This window comes from Neodiprion virginianus, chromosome 2 (assembly GCF_021901495.1).
Source record: "Neodiprion virginianus isolate iyNeoVirg1 chromosome 2, iyNeoVirg1.1, whole genome shotgun sequence".
Lineage (NCBI taxonomy): Eukaryota > Metazoa > Arthropoda > Insecta > Hymenoptera > Diprionidae > Neodiprion > Neodiprion virginianus.
In genome coordinates, this window is record NC_060878.1 from 29,357,617 (window position 1) to 29,377,088 (window position 19,472).

Here is a 19,472-nt window from a genome sequence, read left to right on the forward strand (position 1 = left end):
TTTTTTGAAAATTTTAACTTCATCACCAAAGTGCGAAAACGGCATGCAAGCATCGTGGGTAATGCTTATGAGAGAACAGAAGTCGTTAATCGATGAAAATTTCTCAACTGTACGTATTGACAAGGCAAAATATATTTTTGGATGCAATAAATTGACGTAATTTTGCGGAAGGAATCGATTGCGCGTATTCCGAATATGGTGCAAGCTACAGTTCACGAGTTACATCGGAAAAAACGAAAGACTTCTATTCCTCAGTTTTCAGCTGTTCCTCTTTCTATCATAATTTTTCCGCTCTTGGTAATACGATCTTTTCGATGCAATTTCTGAGTTCCTAGGGGTCCAATTAGCCAGAAAGGGGTGATACAAATCGAATCTGAGACATTTTTGGGGAAAATTTTCGCGATTTTGAAAAGTGCTGGAAGAAATTCTTTAGTGCACTATATCGATGTAATTTTGCGAGAGAAATCGATTGGGCCCTGTTTAGACCGAACTTTTCCTTTCCTTTCCCATGTCCGCGCGCGCTTTTCTACCCCGTCTGATACTCGGAATCTCTACCGCTACCAGCAATCCACGGCAAGTTTAGGCGCGATTGGGTGGATCGTCGTTAATCGTGAAAGATGGCGCTGAGCGTTGGATGAATAGCGATAATAACCGGGAATTGACGCTCGGAGATTCAGTCTGATCGAGTCTACGGTAACGATAACATCGCCGCGGATCATCTTAGGTATTCTCATTTTCCCCATCCTCTCAGTTGAGTCACTATTCCTCTCCTCTCCAATCAAAAACAACAGGTTCTCACCAGTCGACCAAACCTCCGTAGGTTCACACCTTCAGGGCTCTGAATCTTACGGTAGCTCTCCACATGCGAGACAAAACGATTGATCGTACACTTACACCTCATACACCCTTGGCACGACTTATATTACTGTATAATAAGGGGTTTTTATGCCTCAGCGGCTTTTCCCCTGCGAGCTAATAAATTGCAATAATTTTCTTGGCTCAATCAAGTGTTTTGATTACTTTTTCCGGTCCATATCTCATCCCCCGATCCTCATTTTTTACTATAGAATCACGGAAGCCTTTTATGCTGGAAAGTTTTCCGACTCTACAGGCGCAGTCCCAATGCGCTGCGATTATTGTATTAAAAGTTACAGACATAAGACGTCAAACATTCACTCGCTTTTCAGAACAATGGGTAAGGATAATGATCAAGTCTTTTTTATTTGTTGTTCTTCTTGCTCAATCTAGTTTCCAATTTAGCTGTGGAAATAATTATCAACTACTTAATTTACTGATTAACAAACTAGTTAAGTAACTAACCAACTAATTGACTAACTAACTAAATAACTAATTTTATAATTTCATCACTTTCTTCCTCTGTTATAATATACTTTCCGGCTTTCATGCACAATCCCTTACAACATACACTTGCGAGCCATTTTCGAGCAATCTATTCATTCCGCTATTCATCAAATTTTTTTCAAAATCCTCACAAGTTTTACCCATAAAGCTACGTCATAGAATTTCAGATCTAATCAAAGGTATACAGCTTATTCGTCGACGTATACTTATGCACATATTGTCTTTGAAATTATGTTATCTCGTATAACGTCGGACCATTTAATTCAATTTAGTACTGAAAGTTTTTTTTCATTGTTCCTCTACACTCTGCTATTTTGATTTCAGATTCCTCTAACGATCAAGCAGATACCAATTCAAAAACCCTTCGCGTTCGTGTTTTCTCCTTGCCTAATTTTTTCTCGAACTGTGTTATTATGTATTATTATATCAACTAATATTTTATCCGAGGCTTGACCGAAGTTGTCTTTTAGCGTTTCACCGCGGACACATGATCACAGATGCTTTCACACAACATTTCGACAAATCAGAACCCTATCCTCAAACGGAAAACTTGTTCAGTACTGTTCATAAAGCAACGAATCAACAGTCCATTGTGATAAAAATTCGTTTACCTAGTCTTATTACAACGCATAGAAATTATGCTTAGATAGTCATCACTGAATTACGATTTCGTCAAGCTTTCGAGAGTCAGAATCGATCGCACGAGAAATCAGAGACAGAGCGATGATAACATCGAAAGTGGTAAATGACAATGAAAACGATAAATTTCAGTTTACGCAACCATTTTATTATTCGATTTCATCTTAAAAGTCAAAATCACGGATCGAGGCTGGATTCCTCGCCGTTCTTAGCCGTCGGTTACTGATGTTCAGCACTCAGTAGAACACGGGGGCGGCCGCGTAAGCCGAAAGTGCCGGAGCTACAGCGTGGGTGCTGTAAGCCAGGGGTGCAGCCAGGGGCGCGGAGTAGGCGAGGGGGGCGGTGTAAGCGGCGAGAGGAGCGGCGGCCAAGGTGTTGTAGTTCCTGGCGATGACCTGGCTGCTGGCGGCGGTCACATACGGAGCCGGAACTGCGGCTAATGGTGCGGCGACGAGGCCGGGTGCTGGTGCGGGTGCGGTGAGTGCGCTGGCCACGACAGCGAGAAGAATGCACTGGAAGATGAAGAGGAACCAAGTGATTAAACGATATTCAAGTCACGCCGGACTTGAGATTCTACGAATAAATTTGGAAAACTAAGAAGGAACGATCGGATCTCCCGTTCAACGATGCATCGGCCGTACGATCTGGGTTCGAAAGAGATCGCGGAATGAAACGTTTGAAAGTTGCGAGTTAAAAGTTGTTTGACTTGAATTTAAATGAAACGTCGCCTCCTTAAGAATGAGAATTATTATCAAGAAAAAAAAAAAGACCCAGTCATTCACATGTTGGTAGAGTTTAAACAATCGCAGAATCCTTGCTAACACCGAAGTGGTATCGATCGGCCAATTATTATCAAATTTTGTTAATTTAAAGTATGACAGAGACATCGATCGCTCGAGAGTTATCGATAACTGAATATCTTTGACAATGAGAAACTCACCAGCTTGAACATGATTGTTTGTTTGGGGTTGGAGCTGGTCTTTGCAAGCAATGAGCTGACTGTGCAAGACTCGGTTTGACGAAAAGCTTTTATAGTGGCTTGTCGGGTGATCTACCCCTCCAAAATCACCGAGTGTTGCTGTACCGGAGCGACACGTCGCGTCCGGCGTTACGGTAATTGTCTTGCGCCACGCCTCTGGTCCGTCAGACACGCGTGCGGCATGCCGGACGAGACGAGTCCGGCATCCAAATTTCCCTTTATCGCTTTCTACGAGTTGCGTCGGGCGTTTGTATTCTCGGTTGGAGGCTATCCTCCATGTGACACCATAATCTACGACGTAACTTGGCTGAGGTTGCCCCTGTTATGCAAGGGTCAGCTTTCCTAGCCTTATAAGGCGCGTTGCGATTACCTACGCGTGAAGTCGAGCATGCGTGCCTGATTATCGTATTGTCACGCCAGATTTTCAAGGTCACACTTAATCCTCAGCGATATTCATGCGGATCTGACATGTCACTTCTTTTTCAGTGTACCGGTACCGCCTTTTCCGCGTCCAGTTTATACCCACGATCTGCATTGTCGGGTGAAATGTTTTCGCCCAAGGCAAACTGCTGCGGAAATCGGCCGTATTATATTTATCAGTACGCTTACTATACTCATCCTATAACGCTTTTACACCACGAACCTGTTTGCAGCTAATTATTAATTCTCATCTATATCCATTCGATCGTTATACTTATGGCCATCAAAGTGACATTTAAATTTGACAGTTATCACACTGACCAAGATTGTAAAAAAAAAAAAAAAAAACTACGCTTCTTAATACCAGACGCTCGCAAATATCGTTCATGGTTAACCCGTTCGTTAATACAATGCTCAACACGAAACATTTCAGGATTTCCTGGATTGTGCATCTCGTTAAATCAACATTTTTGTACTCAAGTCTTGTACAAGATTTGCGATTACTGCCGAATACCTCAGTTAATATACTTTCAGTAGCTTCCACTGAAATATCGCCACAGTTATTTCTACTTGGACTAGAAGACGGGCTTTTTTATGCAGGTAAATTGCGTACCGACTTGATTCTTAGCAGAATTAAAGAAAAAAAAACAAAAAACATCATGTTCTTGGCGTTTTTTATTTGAATATATTTTACATATTTGAGTTTGGATCGATGAGTCAAATTGCCCAGGAACGATACTCGGTAAGCGATATAATTAAACGATCTCGAAAATTGAGTGATGTAAATTTGTTTACAAGATTGTTAGCAAAGGTGAATCTGTAATTTCGCTAGCAGACTGAGTTCGTGGCCAAAAACGGATGACCGAGGTAGGCGGGTGTGATTTATCCTGACAAGACAATCGAGCGTGAGTTCCTGCCGGGTTTGGCATAATGCATATACCTAAGCGCAAGGTGACAAGAACATAAATTAAGCAAGACTTCAGGAGTCGTCGGTTTATCCCTGGATCAGTGCCGGCGAAACTGGATCATTGAAATGCAGGCGTAAAACCACTTGGCGATTGCCGATTCTCCGCCGGTGCCAAGCCACCGATCGGTTACGAACGGGCGCATTGTAACCGTGATTCGGGCATTTCGCAATTAGCATTTGTATTTCTACTGCAATGCTGATACCACACGCCTGCTGATTGCAAGGCCATCAACGCGATCGCAACGTCAAGTCTTGTCGACCCCGAACCGAGGCAAGAGTTAAATACACACCTAAATACGCGTACAACCGATCGGCGATAGTATAAATACAGAACTCGGTGCACACCGAATTCATCCTCACTTCTCTTCAAGTCGTCAAACCGGCAAGAAAACTCACCAAAAAATCACCATGTTCAAGCTCGCGGTAAGTCGTGCTTTTCAATCTCTCGCTTCTCTCTCTCCTTAGTGCGCAGAAAGTAGAGTAGAGAGAGTAGAGAGAGAGAATAAGTGTAGAGTTATACACAATAGTAATATAATTGCTAGATTGAACTACAAGAGCAAACTCTGCGATAGTTACTCAAGCACCCGATGATCAGTATGAATAATATTACGTCAATCACGAGATCCTCTGAATTCCGTATGAGAAGATACTTACAATTTGAAATTTGTCGCATTTTCCAGTGTCTCTTCGCCTTCGTGGCCGCCGTTTCAGCCGGACATCTTGCAGTGGCTCCTGTCGTAGCTGCGGCAGTTCCGGCTGCACCTTTCGTAACGGCCCGAAGCAGCCAGAGCATAGCGAGGAATTACAACACCCTGGCTGCCGCCCCCCTGGCCTACACAGCCCCCGCGGCCGTGGCCGCCCCCTTGGCCTACGCCGCCCCCGCAGCAGCTCTTCCTGCCAAGCTCGCCTACGCCGCCCCGGCCTTCGCTGCCCCCCTGACTTACGCCGCCCCTGCAGCCCTGCCAGCTCCTCTGGCTTACACCGCCCCAGTTGCTCACGTGTCGCCGTACGCCGCCGCTGCCCCTCTGATCCTGAAGAAATAGGCTGGAACGTGGAACGATTATTTGCTTATTTGATGACGAATAAAGAATTATTGATATTGAAAAAATAATTTAATAGTGTCTGAGTCATTTGCCCTTATTCATTGACGGCGCTGATGCGGGTACCAAGAGTTTTCTGTGAAAGTAACCGCTCTCAACGCCGGCAGGTAGACAACGGGAGCGGCATTTTGTATCGCTCGGTTGTCTGTCTCCTGACGTCAACCGGCATGGTTCGCAGAAATATCCCGATGCATACATGTAGTCGTTTTGATCCGATCTAAAATCGATGCACGGTCGATTGGTCGGTATGTCATCATGTTGCGGCGGGTAGGCACTTAAATCGTGAGGTACATTATAGCTGTCGCTAGGCGAAATACTTTCTTATCGCATTTCCCTCATTTGGATTCTGCACCGACGGTATAACTGCCCGACATTTTCAAGGCTCCTTCAGTGGCTGCCAACTATTATACAGAAGATCGACTGATACCGGCGTACGTAACTAGTTGACTGTGTACACACGTCTTAGTGCTTGGGACTCATTCGCGCGATTCGTAAGAAGAGCGCAATGCCAAAGACTTGGGAATCAAAAAGTAAAATCCCTATTTCTGCATCTGATTTTTATGCAGGAGGATCCCTTAATGCTCTATCTAATGATAAAATGAGCAATCGAAGAGAGAAACACCTAGATTTATTTTTGATGAACCTATCCTTATGTAGTCAGATGCACCAATAGCGTGTATTTCTGTTTGTTTACCATAATAAAGTGTGATTGCAAAGTTGTGAGGTTGATCCTCTCCTGTTGGTCCTGCGCTCTTTTCGCTGCGATTTCTGAGTTCCTGAGGGTCCAATTGGTCAGATAAGGGTCATTCAAATCGAATCTGAGACCAAAAGTTTTTTGCTCAAAAAAAAAGTAAGGCTAACCCCTTTGTATTTTTGGCGAAAATTTTCGCGATTTTGAATAGTGCTGCAATAAATTCTTTCCGGCACTATTCCGACGTAATTTTGCGAGAGAAATCGATTGGGCGCAGTCCCAATACGCTGCGATCAACGCATCAAAAGTTAGAGCCGAAAAACGAGAACCTGTGTTTTCGACATTTTTCAGCAGGTGCTTTTTCCTTCGTCATTTCTCTCCTGTTGATCCCACGCTCTTTTCGCTGCGATTTCTGAGTTCCTGAGGGTCCAATTGGTCAGATAAGGGTCATTCAAATCGAATCTGAGACCAAAAGTTTTTTGCTCAAAAAAAAAGTAAGGCTAACCCCTTTGTATTTTTGGCGAAAATTTTCGCGATTTTGAATAGTGCTGCAATAAATTCTTTCTGGCACAATTCCGACGTAATTTTGCGAGAGAAATCGATTAGGCGCAGTCCCAATACGCTGCGATCAACGCATCAAAAGTTAGAGCCGAAAAACGAGAACCTGTGTTTTCGACATTTTTCAGCAGGTGTTTTTTCCTTCGTCATTTCTCTCCTGTTGATCCCACGCTCTTTTCGCTGCGATGTCCGAGTTCCTGAGGGTCCAATTGGTCAGATAAGGGTCATTCAAATCGAATCTGAGACCAAAAGTTTTTTGCTCAAAAAAAAAGTAAGGCTAACCCCTTTGTATTTTTGGCGAAAATTTTCGCGATTTTGAATAGTGCCGCAATAAATTCTTTCCGGCACTATTCCGACGTAATTTTGCGAGAGAAATCGATTGGGCGCAGTCCCAATACGCTGCGATCAACGCATCAAAAGTTAGAGCCGAAAAACGAGAACCTGTGTTTTCGACATTTTTCAGCAGGTGCTTTTTCCTTCGTCATTTCTCTCCTGTTGATCCCACGCTCTTTTCGCTGCGATTTCTGAGTTCCTGAGGGTCCAATTGGTCAGATAAGGGTCATTCAAATCGAATCTGAGACCAAAAGTTTTTTGCTCAAAAAAAAAGTAAGGCTAACCCCTTTGTATTTTTGGCGAAAATTTTCGCGATTTTGAATAGTGCTGCAATAAACTCTCTCTGGCACTATTCCGACGTAATTTTGCGAGAGAAATCGATTGGGCGTAGTCCCAATACGCTGCGATCAACGCATCAAAAGTTAGAGCCGAAAAACGAGAACCTGTGTTTTCGACATTTTTCAGCAGGTGTTTTTTCCTTCGTCATTTCTCTCCTGTTGATCCCACGCTCTTTTCGCTGCGATTTCTGAGTTCCTGAGGGTCCAATCGGTCAGATAAGGGTCATTCAAATCGAATCTGAGACCAAAAGTTTTTTGCTCAAAAAAAAAGTAAGGCTAACCCCTTTGTATTTTTGGCGAAAATTTTCGCGATTTTGAATAGTGCTGCAATAAATTCTTTCCGGCACTATTCCGACGTAATTTTGCGAGAGAAATCGATTGGGCGCAGTCCCAATACGCTGCGATGAACGCATCAAAAGTTAGAGCCGAAAAACGAGAACCTGTGTTTTCGACATTTTTCAGCAGGTGCTTTTTCCTTCGTCATTTCTCTCCTGTTGATCCCACGCTCTTTTCGCTGCGATTTCTGAGTTCCTGAGGGTCCAATTGGTCAGATAAGGGTCATTCAAATCGAATCTGAGACCAAAAGTTTTTTGCTCAAAAAAAAAGTAAGGCTAACCCCTTTGTATTTTTGGCGAAAATTTTCGCGATTTTGAATAGTGCTGCAATAAATTCTTTCTGGCACAATTCCGACGTAATTTTGCGAGAGAAATCGATTGGGCGCAGTCCCAATACGCTGCGATCAACGCATCAAAAGTTAGAGCCGAAAAACGAGAACCTGTGTTTTCGACATTTTTCAGCAGGTGTTTTTTCCTTCGTCATTTCTCTCCTGTTGATTCCACGCTCTTTTCGCTGCGATTTCCGAGTTCCTGAGGGTCCAATTGGTCAGATAAGGGTCATTCAAATCGAATCTGAGACCAAAAGTTTTTTGCTCAAAAAAAAAGTAAGGCTAACCCCTTTGTATTTTTGGCGAAAATTTTCGCGATTTTGAATAGTGCTGCAATAAATTCTTTCCGGCACTATTCCGACGTAATTTTGCGAGAGAAATCGATTGGGCGCAGTCCCAATACGCTGCGATCAACGCATCAAAAGTTAGAGCCGAAAAACGAGAACCTGTGTTTTCAACATTTTTCAGCAGGTGCTTTATCCTTCGTCCTTTCTCACCTGTTGATCCCACGCTCTTTTCGCTGCGATTTCTGAATTCCTGAGGGTCCAAGTGGTCAGGTAAGGGTCATTCAAATCGAATCTGAGACCAAAAGTTTTTTGCTCAAAAAAAAAGTAAGGCTAACCCCTTTGTATTTTTGGCGAAAATTTTCGCGATTTTGAATAGTGCTGCAATAAATTCTTTCTGGCACTATTCCGACGTAATTTTGCGAGAGAAATCGATTGGGCTTAGTCCCAATACGCTGCGATCAACGCATCAAAAGTTAGAGCCGAAAAACGAGAACCTGTGTTTTCGACATTTTTCAGCAGGTGTTTTTTCCTTCGTCATTTCTCTCCTGTTGATCCCACGCTCTTTTCGCTGCGATGTCTGAGTTCCTGAGGGTCCAATTGGTCAGATAAGGGTCATTCAAATCGAATCTGAGACCAAAAGTTTTTTGCTCAAAAAAAAAGTAAGGCTGACCCCTTTGTATTTTTGGCGAAAATTTTCGCGATATTGAATAGTGCTGCAATAAATTCTTTCCGGCACTATTCCGACGTGATTTTGCGAGAGAAATCGATTGGGCGCAGTCCCAATACGCTGCGATCAACGCATCAAAAGTTAGAGCCGAAAAACGAGAACCTGTGTTTTCGACATTTTTCAGCAGGTGCTTTATCCTTCGTCCTTTCTCACCTGTTGATCCCACGCTCTTTTCGCTGCGATTTCTGAATTCCTGAGGGTCCAAGTGGTCAGGTAAGGGTCATTCAAATCGAATCTGAGACCAAAAGTTTTTTGCTCAAAAAAAAAGTAAGGCTAACCCCTTTGTATTTTTGTCGAAAATTTTCGCGATTTTGAATAGTGCTGCAATAAATTCTTTCTGGCACAATTCCGACGTAATTTTGCGAGAGAAATCGATTCGGCGCAGTCCCAATACGCTGCGATCAACGCATCAAAAGTTAGAGCCGAAAAACGAGAACCTGTGTTTTCGACATTTTTCAGCAGGTGTTTTTTCCTTCGTCATTTCTCTCCTGTTGATCCCACGCTCTTTTCGCTGCGATTTCCGAGTTCCTGAGGGTCCAATTGGTCAGATAAGGGTCATTCAAATCGAATCTGAGACCAAAAGTTTTTTGCTCAAAAAAAAAGTAAGGCTAACCCCTTTGTATTTTTGGCGAAAATTTTCGCGATTTTGAATAGTGCTGCAATAAACTCTCTCTGGCACTATTCCGACGTAATTTTGCGAGAGAAATCGATTGGGCGTAGTCCCAATACGCTGCGATCAACGCATCAAAAGTTAGAGCCGAAAAACGAGAACCTGTGTTTTCGACATTTTTCAGCAGGTGTTTTTTCCTTCGTCATTTCTCTCCTGTTGATCCCACGCTCTTTTCGCTGCGATTTCTGAGTTCCTGAGGGTCCAATTGGTCAGATAAGGGTCATTCAAATCGAATCTGAGACCAAAAGTTTTTTGCTCAAAAAAAAAGTAAGGCTAACCCCTTTGTATTTTTGGCGAAAATTTTCGCGATTTTGAATAGTGCTGCAATAAACTCTCTCTGGCACTATTCCGACGTAATTTTGCGAGAGAAATCGATTGGGCGTAGTCCCAATACGCTGCGATCAACGCATCAAAAGTTAGAGCCGAAAAACGAGAACCTGTGTTTTCGACATTTTTCAGCAGGTGTTTTTTCCTTCGTCATTTCTCTCCTGTTGATCCCACGCTCTTTTCGCTGCGATGTCTGAGTTCCTGAGGGTCCAATTGGTCAGATAAGGGTCATTCAAATCGAATCTGAGACCAAAAGTTTTTTGCTCAAAAAAAAAGTAAGGCTAACCCCTTTGTATTTTTGGCGAAAATTTTCGCGATTTTGAATAGTGCTGCAATAAATTCTTTCCGGCACTATTCCGACGTAATTTTGCGAGAGAAATCGATTGGGCGCAGTCCCAATACGCTGCGATCAACGCATCAAAAGTTAGAGCCGAAAAACGAGAACCTGTGTTTTCGACATTTTTCAGCAGGTGCTTTTTCCTTCGTCATTTCTCTCCTGTTGATCCCACGCTCTTTTCGCTGCGATTTCTGAGTTCCTGAGGGTCCAATTGGTCAGATAAGGGTCATTCAAATCGAATCTGAGACCAAAAGTTTTTTGCTCAAAAAAAAAGTAAGGCTAACCCCTTTGTATTTTTGGCGAAAATTTTCGCGATTTTGAATAGTGCTGCAATAAATTCTTTCTGGCACAATTCCGACGTAATTTTGCGAGAGAAATCGATTGGGCGCAGTCCCAATACGCTGCGATCAACGCATCAAAAGTTAGAGCCGAAAAACGAGAACCTGTGTTTTCGACATTTTTCAGCAGGTGTTTTTTCCTTCGTCATTTCTCTCCTGTTGATTCCACGCTCTTTTCGCTGCGATTTCCGAGTTCCTGAGGGTCCAATTGGTCAGATAAGGGTCATTCAAATCGAATCTGAGACCAAAAGTTTTTTGCTCAAAAAAAAAGTAAGGCTACCCCCTTTGTATTTTTGGCGAAAATTTTCGCGATTTTGAATAGTGCTGCAATAAATTCTTTCTGGCACTATTCCGACGTAATTTTGCGAGAGAAATCGATTGGGCGCAGTCCCAATACGCTGCGATCAACGCATCAAAAGTTAGAGCCGAAAAACGAGAACCTGTGTTTTCGACATTTTTCAGCAGGTGTTTTTTCCTTCGTCATTTCTCACCTGTTGATCCCACGCTCTTTTCGCTGCGATTTCTGAATTCCTGAGGGTCCAAGTGGTCAGGTAAGGGTCATTCAAATCGAATCTGAGACCAAAAGTTTTTTGCTCAAAAAAAAAGTAAGGCTAACCCCTTTGTATTTTTGGCGAAAATTTTCGCGATTTTGAATAGTGCTGCAATAAATTCTTTCTGGCACTATTCCGACGTAATTTTGCGAGAGAAATCGATTGGGCTTAGTCCCAATACGCTGCGATCAACGCATCAAAAGTTAGAGCCGAAAAACGAGAACCTGTGTTTTCGACATTTTTCAGCAGGTGTTTTTTCCTTCGTCATTTCTCTCCTGTTGATCCCACGCTCTTTTCGCTGCGATGTCTGAGTTCCTGAGGGTCCAATTGGTCAGATAAGGGTCATTCAAATCGAATCTGAGACCAAAAGTTTTTTGCTCAAAAAAAAAGTAAGGCTAACCCCTTTGTATTTTTGGCGAAAATTTTCGCGATATTGAATAGTGCTGAAATAAATTCTTTCCGGCACTATTCCGACGTAATTTTGCGAGAGAAATCGATTGGGCGCAGTCCCAATACGCTGCGATCAACGCATCAAAAGTTAGAGCCGAAAAACGAGAACCTGTGTTTTCGACATTTTTCAGCAGGTGCTTTTTCCTTCGTCATTTCTCTCCTGTTGATCCCACGCTCTTTTCGCTGCGATTTCTGAGTTCCTGAGGGTCCAATTGGTCAGACAAGGGTCATTTAAATCGAATCTGAGACCAAAAGTTTTTTGCTCAAAAAAAAAGTAAGGCTAACCCCTTTGTATTTTTGGCGAAAATTTTCGCGATTTTGAATAGTGCTGCAATAAATTCTTTCTGGCACAATTCCGACGTAATTTTGCGAGAGAAATCGATTGGGCGCAGTCCCAATACGCTGCGATCAACGCATCAAAAGTTAGAGCCGAAAAACGAGAACCTGTGTTTTCGACATTTTTCAGCAGGTGTTTTTTCCTTCGTCATTTCTCTCCTGTTGATCCCACGCTCTTTTCGCTGCGATTTCCGAGTTCCTGAGGGTCCAATTGGTCAGATAAGGGTCATTCAAATAGAATCTGAGACCAAAAGTTTTTTGCTCAAAAAAAAAGTAAGGCTAACCCCTTTGTATTTTTGGCGAAAATTTTCGCGATTTTGAATAGTGCTGCAATAAACTCTCTCTGGCACTATTCCGACGTAATTTTGCGAGAGAAATCGATTGGGCGTAGTCCCAATACGCTGCGATCAACGCATCAAAAGTTAGAGCCGAAAAACGAGAACCTGTGTTTTCGACATTTTTCAGCAGGTGTTTTTTCCTTCGTCATTTCTCTCCTGTTGATCCCACGCTCTTTTCGCTGCGATGTCTGAGTTCCTGAGGGTCCAATTGGTCAGATAAGGGTCATTCAAATCGAATCTGAGACTAAGGCTAACCCCTTTGTATTTTTGGCGAAAATTTTCGCGATTTTGAATAGTGCTGCAATAAATTCTTTCCGGCACTATTCCGACGTAATTTTGCGAAAGAAATCGATTGGGCGCAGTCCCAATACGCTGCGATCAACGCATCAAAAGTTAGAGCCGAAAAACGAGAACCTGTGTTTTCGACATTTTTCAGCAGGTGCTTTTTCCTTCGTCATTTCTCTCCTGTTGATCCCACGCTCTTTTCGCTGCGATTTCTGAGTTCCTGAGGGTCCAATTGGTCAGATAAGGGTCATTCAAATCGAATCTGAGACCAAAAGTTTTTTGCTCAAAAAAAAAGTAAGGCTAACCCCTTTGTATTTTTGGCGAAAATTTTCGCGATTTTGAATAGTGCTGCAATAAATTCTTTCTGGCACAATTCCGACGTAATTTTGCGAGAGAAATCGATTAGGCGCAGTCCCAATACGCTGCGATCAACGCATCAAAAGTTAGAGCCGAAAAACGAGAACCTGTGTTTTCGACATTTTTCAGCAGGTGTTTTTTCCTTCGTCATTTCTCTCCTGTTGATCCCACGCTCTTTTCGCTGCGATTTCTGAGTTCCTGAGGGTCCAATTGGTCAGATAAGGGTCATTCAAATCGAATCTGAGACCAAAAGTTTTTTGCTCAAAAAAAAAGTAAGGCTAACCCCTTTGTATTTTTGGCGAAAATTTTCGCGATTTTGAATAGTGCTGCAATAAATTCTTTCTGGCACAATTCCGACGTAATTTTGCGAGAGAAATCGATTAGGCGCAGTCCCAATACGCTGCGATCAACGCATCAAAAGTTAGAGCCGAAAAACGAGAACCTGTGTTTTCGACATTTTTCAGCAGGTGTTTTTTCCTTCGTCATTTCTCTCCTGTTGATCCCACGCTCTTTCCGCTGCGATTTCCGAGTTCCTGAGGGTCCAATTGGTCAGATAAGGGTCATTCAAATCGAATCTGAGACCAAAAGTTTTTTGCTCAAAAAAAAAGTAAGGCTAACCCCTTTGTATTTTTGGCGAAAATTTTCGCGATTTTGAATAGTGCTGCAATAAATTCTTTCCGGCACTATTCCGACGTAATTTTGCGAGAGAAATCGATTGGGCGCAGTCCCAATACGCTGCGATCAACGCATCAAAAGTTAGAGCCGAAAAACGAGAACCTGTGTTTTCGACATTTTTCAGCAGGTGCTTTTTCCTTCGTCATTTCTCTCCTGTTGATCCCACGCTCTTTTCGCTGCGATTTCTGAGTTCCTGAGGGTCCAATTGGTCAGATAAGGGTCATTCAAATCGAATCTGAGACCAAAAGTTTTTTGCTCAAAAAAAAAGTAAGGCTAACCCCTTTGTATTTTTGGCGAAAATTTTCGCGATTTTGAATAGTGCTGCAATAAATTCTTTCCGGCACTATTCCGACGTAATTTTGCGAGAGAAATCGATTGGGCGCAGTCCCAATACGCTGCGATCAACGCATCAAAAGTTAGAGCCGAAAAACGAGAACCTGTGTTTTCGACATTTTTCAGCAGGTGCTTTTTCCTTCGTCATTTCTCTCCTGTTGATCCCACGCTCTTTTCGCTGCGATTTCTGAGTTCCTGAGGGTCCAATTGGTCAGATAAGGGTCATTCAAATCGAATCTGAGACCAAAAGTTTTTTGCTCAAAAAAAAAGTAAGGCTAACCCCTTTGTATTTTTGGCGAAAATTTTCGCGATTTTGAATAGTGCTGCAATAAATTCTTTCTGGCACAATTCCGACGTAATTTTGCGAGAGAAATCGATTAGGCGCAGTCCCAATACGCTGCGATCAACGCATCAAAAGTTAGAGCCGAAAAACGAGAACCTGTGTTTTCGACATTTTTCAGCAGGTGTTTTTTCCTTCGTCATTTCTCTCCTGTTGATCCCACGCTCTTTTCGCTGCGATGTCCGAGTTCCTGAGGGTCCAATTGGTCAGATAAGGGTCATTCAAATCGAATCTGAGACCAAAAGTTTTTTGCTCAAAAAAAAAGTAAGGCTAACCCCTTTGTATTTTTGGCGAAAATTTTCGCGATTTTGAATAGTGCCGCAATAAATTCTTTCCGGCACTATTCCGACGTAATTTTGCGAGAGAAATCGATTGGGCGCAGTCCCAATACGCTGCGATCAACGCATCAAAAGTTAGAGCCGAAAAACGAGAACCTGTGTTTTCGACATTTTTCAGCAGGTGCTTTTTCCTTCGTCATTTCTCTCCTGTTGATCCCACGCTCTTTTCGCTGCGATTTCTGAGTTCCTGAGGGTCCAATTGGTCAGATAAGGGTCATTCAAATCGAATCTGAGACCAAAAGTTTTTTGCTCAAAAAAAAAGTAAGGCTAACCCCTTTGTATTTTTGGCGAAAATTTTCGCGATTTTGAATAGTGCTGCAATAAACTCTCTCTGGCACTATTCCGACGTAATTTTGCGAGAGAAATCGATTGGGCGTAGTCCCAATACGCTGCGATCAACGCATCAAAAGTTAGAGCCGAAAAACGAGAACCTGTGTTTTCGACATTTTTCAGCAGGTGTTTTTTCCTTCGTCATTTCTCTCCTGTTGATCCCACGCTCTTTTCGCTGCGATTTCTGAGTTCCTGAGGGTCCAATCGGTCAGATAAGGGTCATTCAAATCGAATCTGAGACCAAAAGTTTTTTGCTCAAAAAAAAAGTAAGGCTAACCCCTTTGTATTTTTGGCGAAAATTTTCGCGATTTTGAATAGTGCTGCAATAAATTCTTTCCGGCACTATTCCGACGTAATTTTGCGAGAGAAATCGATTGGGCGCAGTCCCAATACGCTGCGATCAACGCATCAAAAGTTAGAGCCGAAAAACGAGAACCTGTGTTTTCGACATTTTTCAGCAGGTGTTTTTTCCTTCGTCATTTCTCTCCTGTTGATTCCACGCTCTTTTCGCTGCGATTTCCGAGTTCCTGAGGGTCCAATTGGTCAGATAAGGGTCATTCAAATCGAATCTGAGACCAAAAGTTTTTTGCTCAAAAAAAAAGTAAGGCTAACCCCTTTGTATTTTTGGCGAAAATTTTCGCGATTTTGAATAGTGCCGCAATAAATTCTTTCCGGCACTATTCCGACGTAATTTTGCGAGAGAAATCGATTGGGCGCAGTCCCAATACGCTGCGATCAACGCATCAAAAGTTAGAGCCGAAAAACGAGAACCTGTGTTTTCGACATTTTTCAGCAGGTGCTTTTTCCTTCGTCATTTCTCTCCTGTTGATCCCACGCTCTTTTCGCTGCGATTTCTGAGTTCCTGAGGGTCCAATTGGTCAGATAAGGGTCATTCAAATCGAATCTGAGACCAAAAGTTTTTTGCTCAAAAAAAAAGTAAGGCTAACCCCTTTGTATTTTTGGCGAAAATTTTCGCGATTTTGAATAGTGCTGCAATAAACTCTCTCTGGCACTATTCCGACGTAATTTTGCGAGAGAAATCGATTGGGCGTAGTCCCAATACGCTGCGATCAACGCATCAAAAGTTAGAGCCGAAAAACGAGAACCTGTGTTTTCGACATTTTTCAGCAGGTGTTTTTTCCTTCGTCATTTCTCTCCTGTTGATCCCACGCTCTTTTCGCTGCGATTTCTGAGTTCCTGAGGGTCCAATCGGTCAGATAAGGGTCATTCAAATCGAATCTGAGACCAAAAGTTTTTTGCTCAAAAAAAAAGTAAGGCTAACCCCTTTGTATTTTTGGCGAAAATTTTCGCGATTTTGAATAGTGCTGCAATAAATTCTTTCCGGCACTATTCCGACGTAATTTTGCGAGAGAAATCGATTGGGCGCAGTCCCAATACGCTGCGATCAACGCATCAAAAGTTAGAGCCGAAAAACGAGAACCTGTGTTTTCGACATTTTTCAGCAGGTGTTTTTTCCTTCGTCATTTCTCTCCTGTTGATTCCACGCTCTTTTCGCTGCGATTTCCGAGTTCCTGAGGGTCCAATTGGTCAGATAAGGGTCATTCAAATCGAATCTGAGACCAAAAGTTTTTTGCTCAAAAAAAAAGTAAGGCTAACCCCTTTGTATTTTTGGCGAAAATTTTCGCGATTTTGAATAGTGCTGCAATAAATTCTTTCTGGCACTATTCCGACGTAATTTTGCGAGAGAAATCGATTGGGCGCAGTCCCAATACGCTGCGATCAACGCATCAAAAGTTAGAGCCGAAAAACGAGAACCTGTGTTTTCGACATTTTTCAGCAGGTGCTTTATCCTTCGTCATTTCTCACCTGTTGATCCCACGCTCTTTTCGCTGCGATTTCTGAATTCCTGAGGGTCCAAGTGGTCAGGTAAGGGTCATTCAAATCGAATCTGAGACCAAAAGTTTTTTGCTCAAAAAAAAAGTAAGGCTAACCCCTTTGTATTTTTGGCGAAAATTTTCGCGATTTTGAATAGTGCTGCAATAAATTCTTTCTGGCACTATTCCGACGTAATTTTGCGAGAGAAATCGATTGGGCTTAGTCCCAATACGCTGCGATCAACGCATCAAAAGTTAGAGCCGAAAAACGAGAACCTGTGTTTTCGACATTTTTCAGCAGGTGTTTTTTCCTTCGTCATTTCTCTCCTGTTGATCCCACGCTCTTTTCGCTGCGATGTCTGAGTTCCTGAGGGTCCAATTGGTCAGATAAGGGTCATTCAAATCGAATCTGAGACCAAAAGTTTTTTGCTCAAAAAAAAAGTAAGGCTAACCCCTTTGTATTTTTGGCGAAAATTTTCGCGATATTGAATAGTGCTGCAATAAATTCTTTCCGGCACTATTCCGACGTAATTTTGCGAGAGAAATCGATTGGGCGCAGTCCCAATACGCTGCGATCAACGCATCAAAAGTTAGAGCCGAAAAACGAGAACCTGTGTTTTCGACATTTTTCAGCAGGTGCTTTTTCCTTCGTCATTTCTCTCCTGTTGATCCCACGCTCTTTTCGCTGCGATTTCTGAGTTCCTGAGGGTCCAATTGGTCAGACAAGGGTCATTCAAATCGAATCTGAGACCAAAAGTTTTTTGCTCAAAAAAAAAGTAAGGCTAACCCCTTTGTATTTTTGGCGAAAATTTTCGCGATTTTGAATAGTGCTGCAATAAATTCTTTCTGGCACAATTCCGACGTAATTTTGCGAGAGAAATCGATTCGGCGCAGTCCCAATACGCTGCGATCAACGCATCAAAAGTTAGAGCCGAAAAACGAGAACCTGTGTTTTCGACATTTTTCAGCAGGTGTTTTTTCCTTCGTCATTTCTCTCCTGTTGATCCCACGCTCTTTTCGCTGCGATTTCCGAGTTCCTGAGGGTCCAATTGGTCAGATAAGGGTCATTCAAATCGAATCTGAGACCAAAAGTTTTTTGCTCAAAAAAAAAGTAAGGCTAACCCCTTTGTATTTTAGGCGAAAATTTTCGCGATTTTGAATAGTGCTGCAATAAATTCTTTCTGGCACTATTCCGACGTAATTTTGCGAGAGAAATCGATTGGGCGCAGTCCCAATACGCTGCGATCAACGCATCAAAAGTTAGAGCCGAAAAACGAGAACCTGTGTTTTCGACATTTTTCAGCAGGTGCTTTTTCCTTCGTCATTTCTCACCTGTTGATCCCACGCTCTTTTCGCCGCGATTTCTGAATTCCTGAGGGTCCAAGTGGTCAGATAAGGGTCATTCAAATCGAATCTGAGACCAAAAGTTTTTTGCTCAAAAAAAAAGTAAGGCTAACCCCTTTGTATTTTAGGCGAAAATTTTCGCGATTTTGAATAGTGCTGCAATAAATTCTTTCTGGCACTATTCCGACGTAATTTTGCGAGAGAAATCGATTGGGCGCAGTCCCAATACGCTGCGATCAACGCATCAAAAGTTAGAGCCGAAAAACGAGAACCTGTGTTTTCGACATTTTTCAGCAGGTGCTTTTTCCTTCGTCATTTCTCACCTGTTGATCCCACGCTCTTTTCGCCGCGATTTCTGAATTCCTGAGGGTCCAAGTGGTCAGATAAGGGTCATTTAAATCGAATCTGAGACCAAAAGTTTTTTGCTCAAAAAAAAAGTAAGGCTAACCCCTTTGTATTTTTGGCGAAAATTTTCGCGATTTTGAATAGTGCTGCAATAAATTCTTTCTGGCACTATTCCGACGTAATTTTGCGAGAGAAACCGATTGGGCTTAGTCCCAATACGCTGCGATCAACGCATCAAAAGTTAGAGCCGAAAAACGAGAACCTGTGTTTTCGACATTTTTCAGCAGGTGTTTTTTCCGTCGTCATTTCTCTCCTGTTGATCCCACGCTCTTTTCGCTGCGATGTCTGAGTTCCTGAGGGTCCAATTGGTCAGATAAGGGTCATTCAAATCGAATCTGAGACCAAAAGTTTTTTGCTCAAAAAAAAAGTAAGGCTAACCCCTTTGTATTTTTGGCGAAAATTTTCGCGATTTTGAATAGTGCTGCAATAAATTCTTTTTGGCACAATTCCGACGTAATTTTGCGAGAGAAATCGATTGGGCGCAGTCCCAATACGCTGCGATCAACGCATCAAAAGTTAGAGCCGAAAAACGAGAACCTGTGTTTTCGACATTTTCCGGGGGTAGAATCGGTCAGGAAATATACATACAAGTCGAATCTGAGACTACAAATTTCTGGCTCCAAAGACGAAGAAAAAAGTAAGGCTAACCGCTATTACGTGCAGTCGATGATCTGAAGGATCTTGTTCCACGAGACTAAAAAAGAATATATATTATCTATTTCCGAGCGGTTCGAAATAGATTACTTTGGGCTTCGTTAGCATAAAGTGTCAACACACCTGCTGTGATGAAAGTCTAGTATTCTGGGTGACAGGATCTT

The 19,472-nt window shown here is 42.5% G+C and overlaps 2 protein-coding genes across 2 annotated transcripts; one reads left to right on the forward strand and one right to left on the reverse strand.

Moving 5' to 3' along the window:
* Positions 1-2,127: 2,127 nt before the first annotated feature.
* On the reverse strand, positions 2,128-3,027 carry LOC124296997 (cuticle protein 16.5-like). The gene is made up of 2 exons (XM_046747534.1): positions 2,942-3,027; positions 2,128-2,513 (listed from the first exon to the last, which is right to left on the reverse strand). Exons 1-2 carry the CDS (start codon positions 2,951-2,953, stop codon positions 2,238-2,240), a joined length of 288 nt encoding a protein of 95 aa, XP_046603490.1. The 5' UTR covers positions 2,954-3,027; the 3' UTR covers positions 2,128-2,237.
* Positions 3,028-4,460: 1,433 nt separating this feature from the next.
* On the forward strand, positions 4,461-5,478 carry LOC124296996 (cuticle protein 38-like). Its single transcript, XM_046747533.1, has 2 exons — positions 4,461-4,790; positions 5,048-5,478. The coding sequence occupies exons 1-2, from the start codon at positions 4,776-4,778 to the stop codon at positions 5,408-5,410; spliced, it is 378 nt and encodes a 125-aa protein (XP_046603489.1). The 5' UTR covers positions 4,461-4,775; the 3' UTR covers positions 5,411-5,478.
* Positions 5,479-19,472: the final 13,994 nt, after the last annotated feature.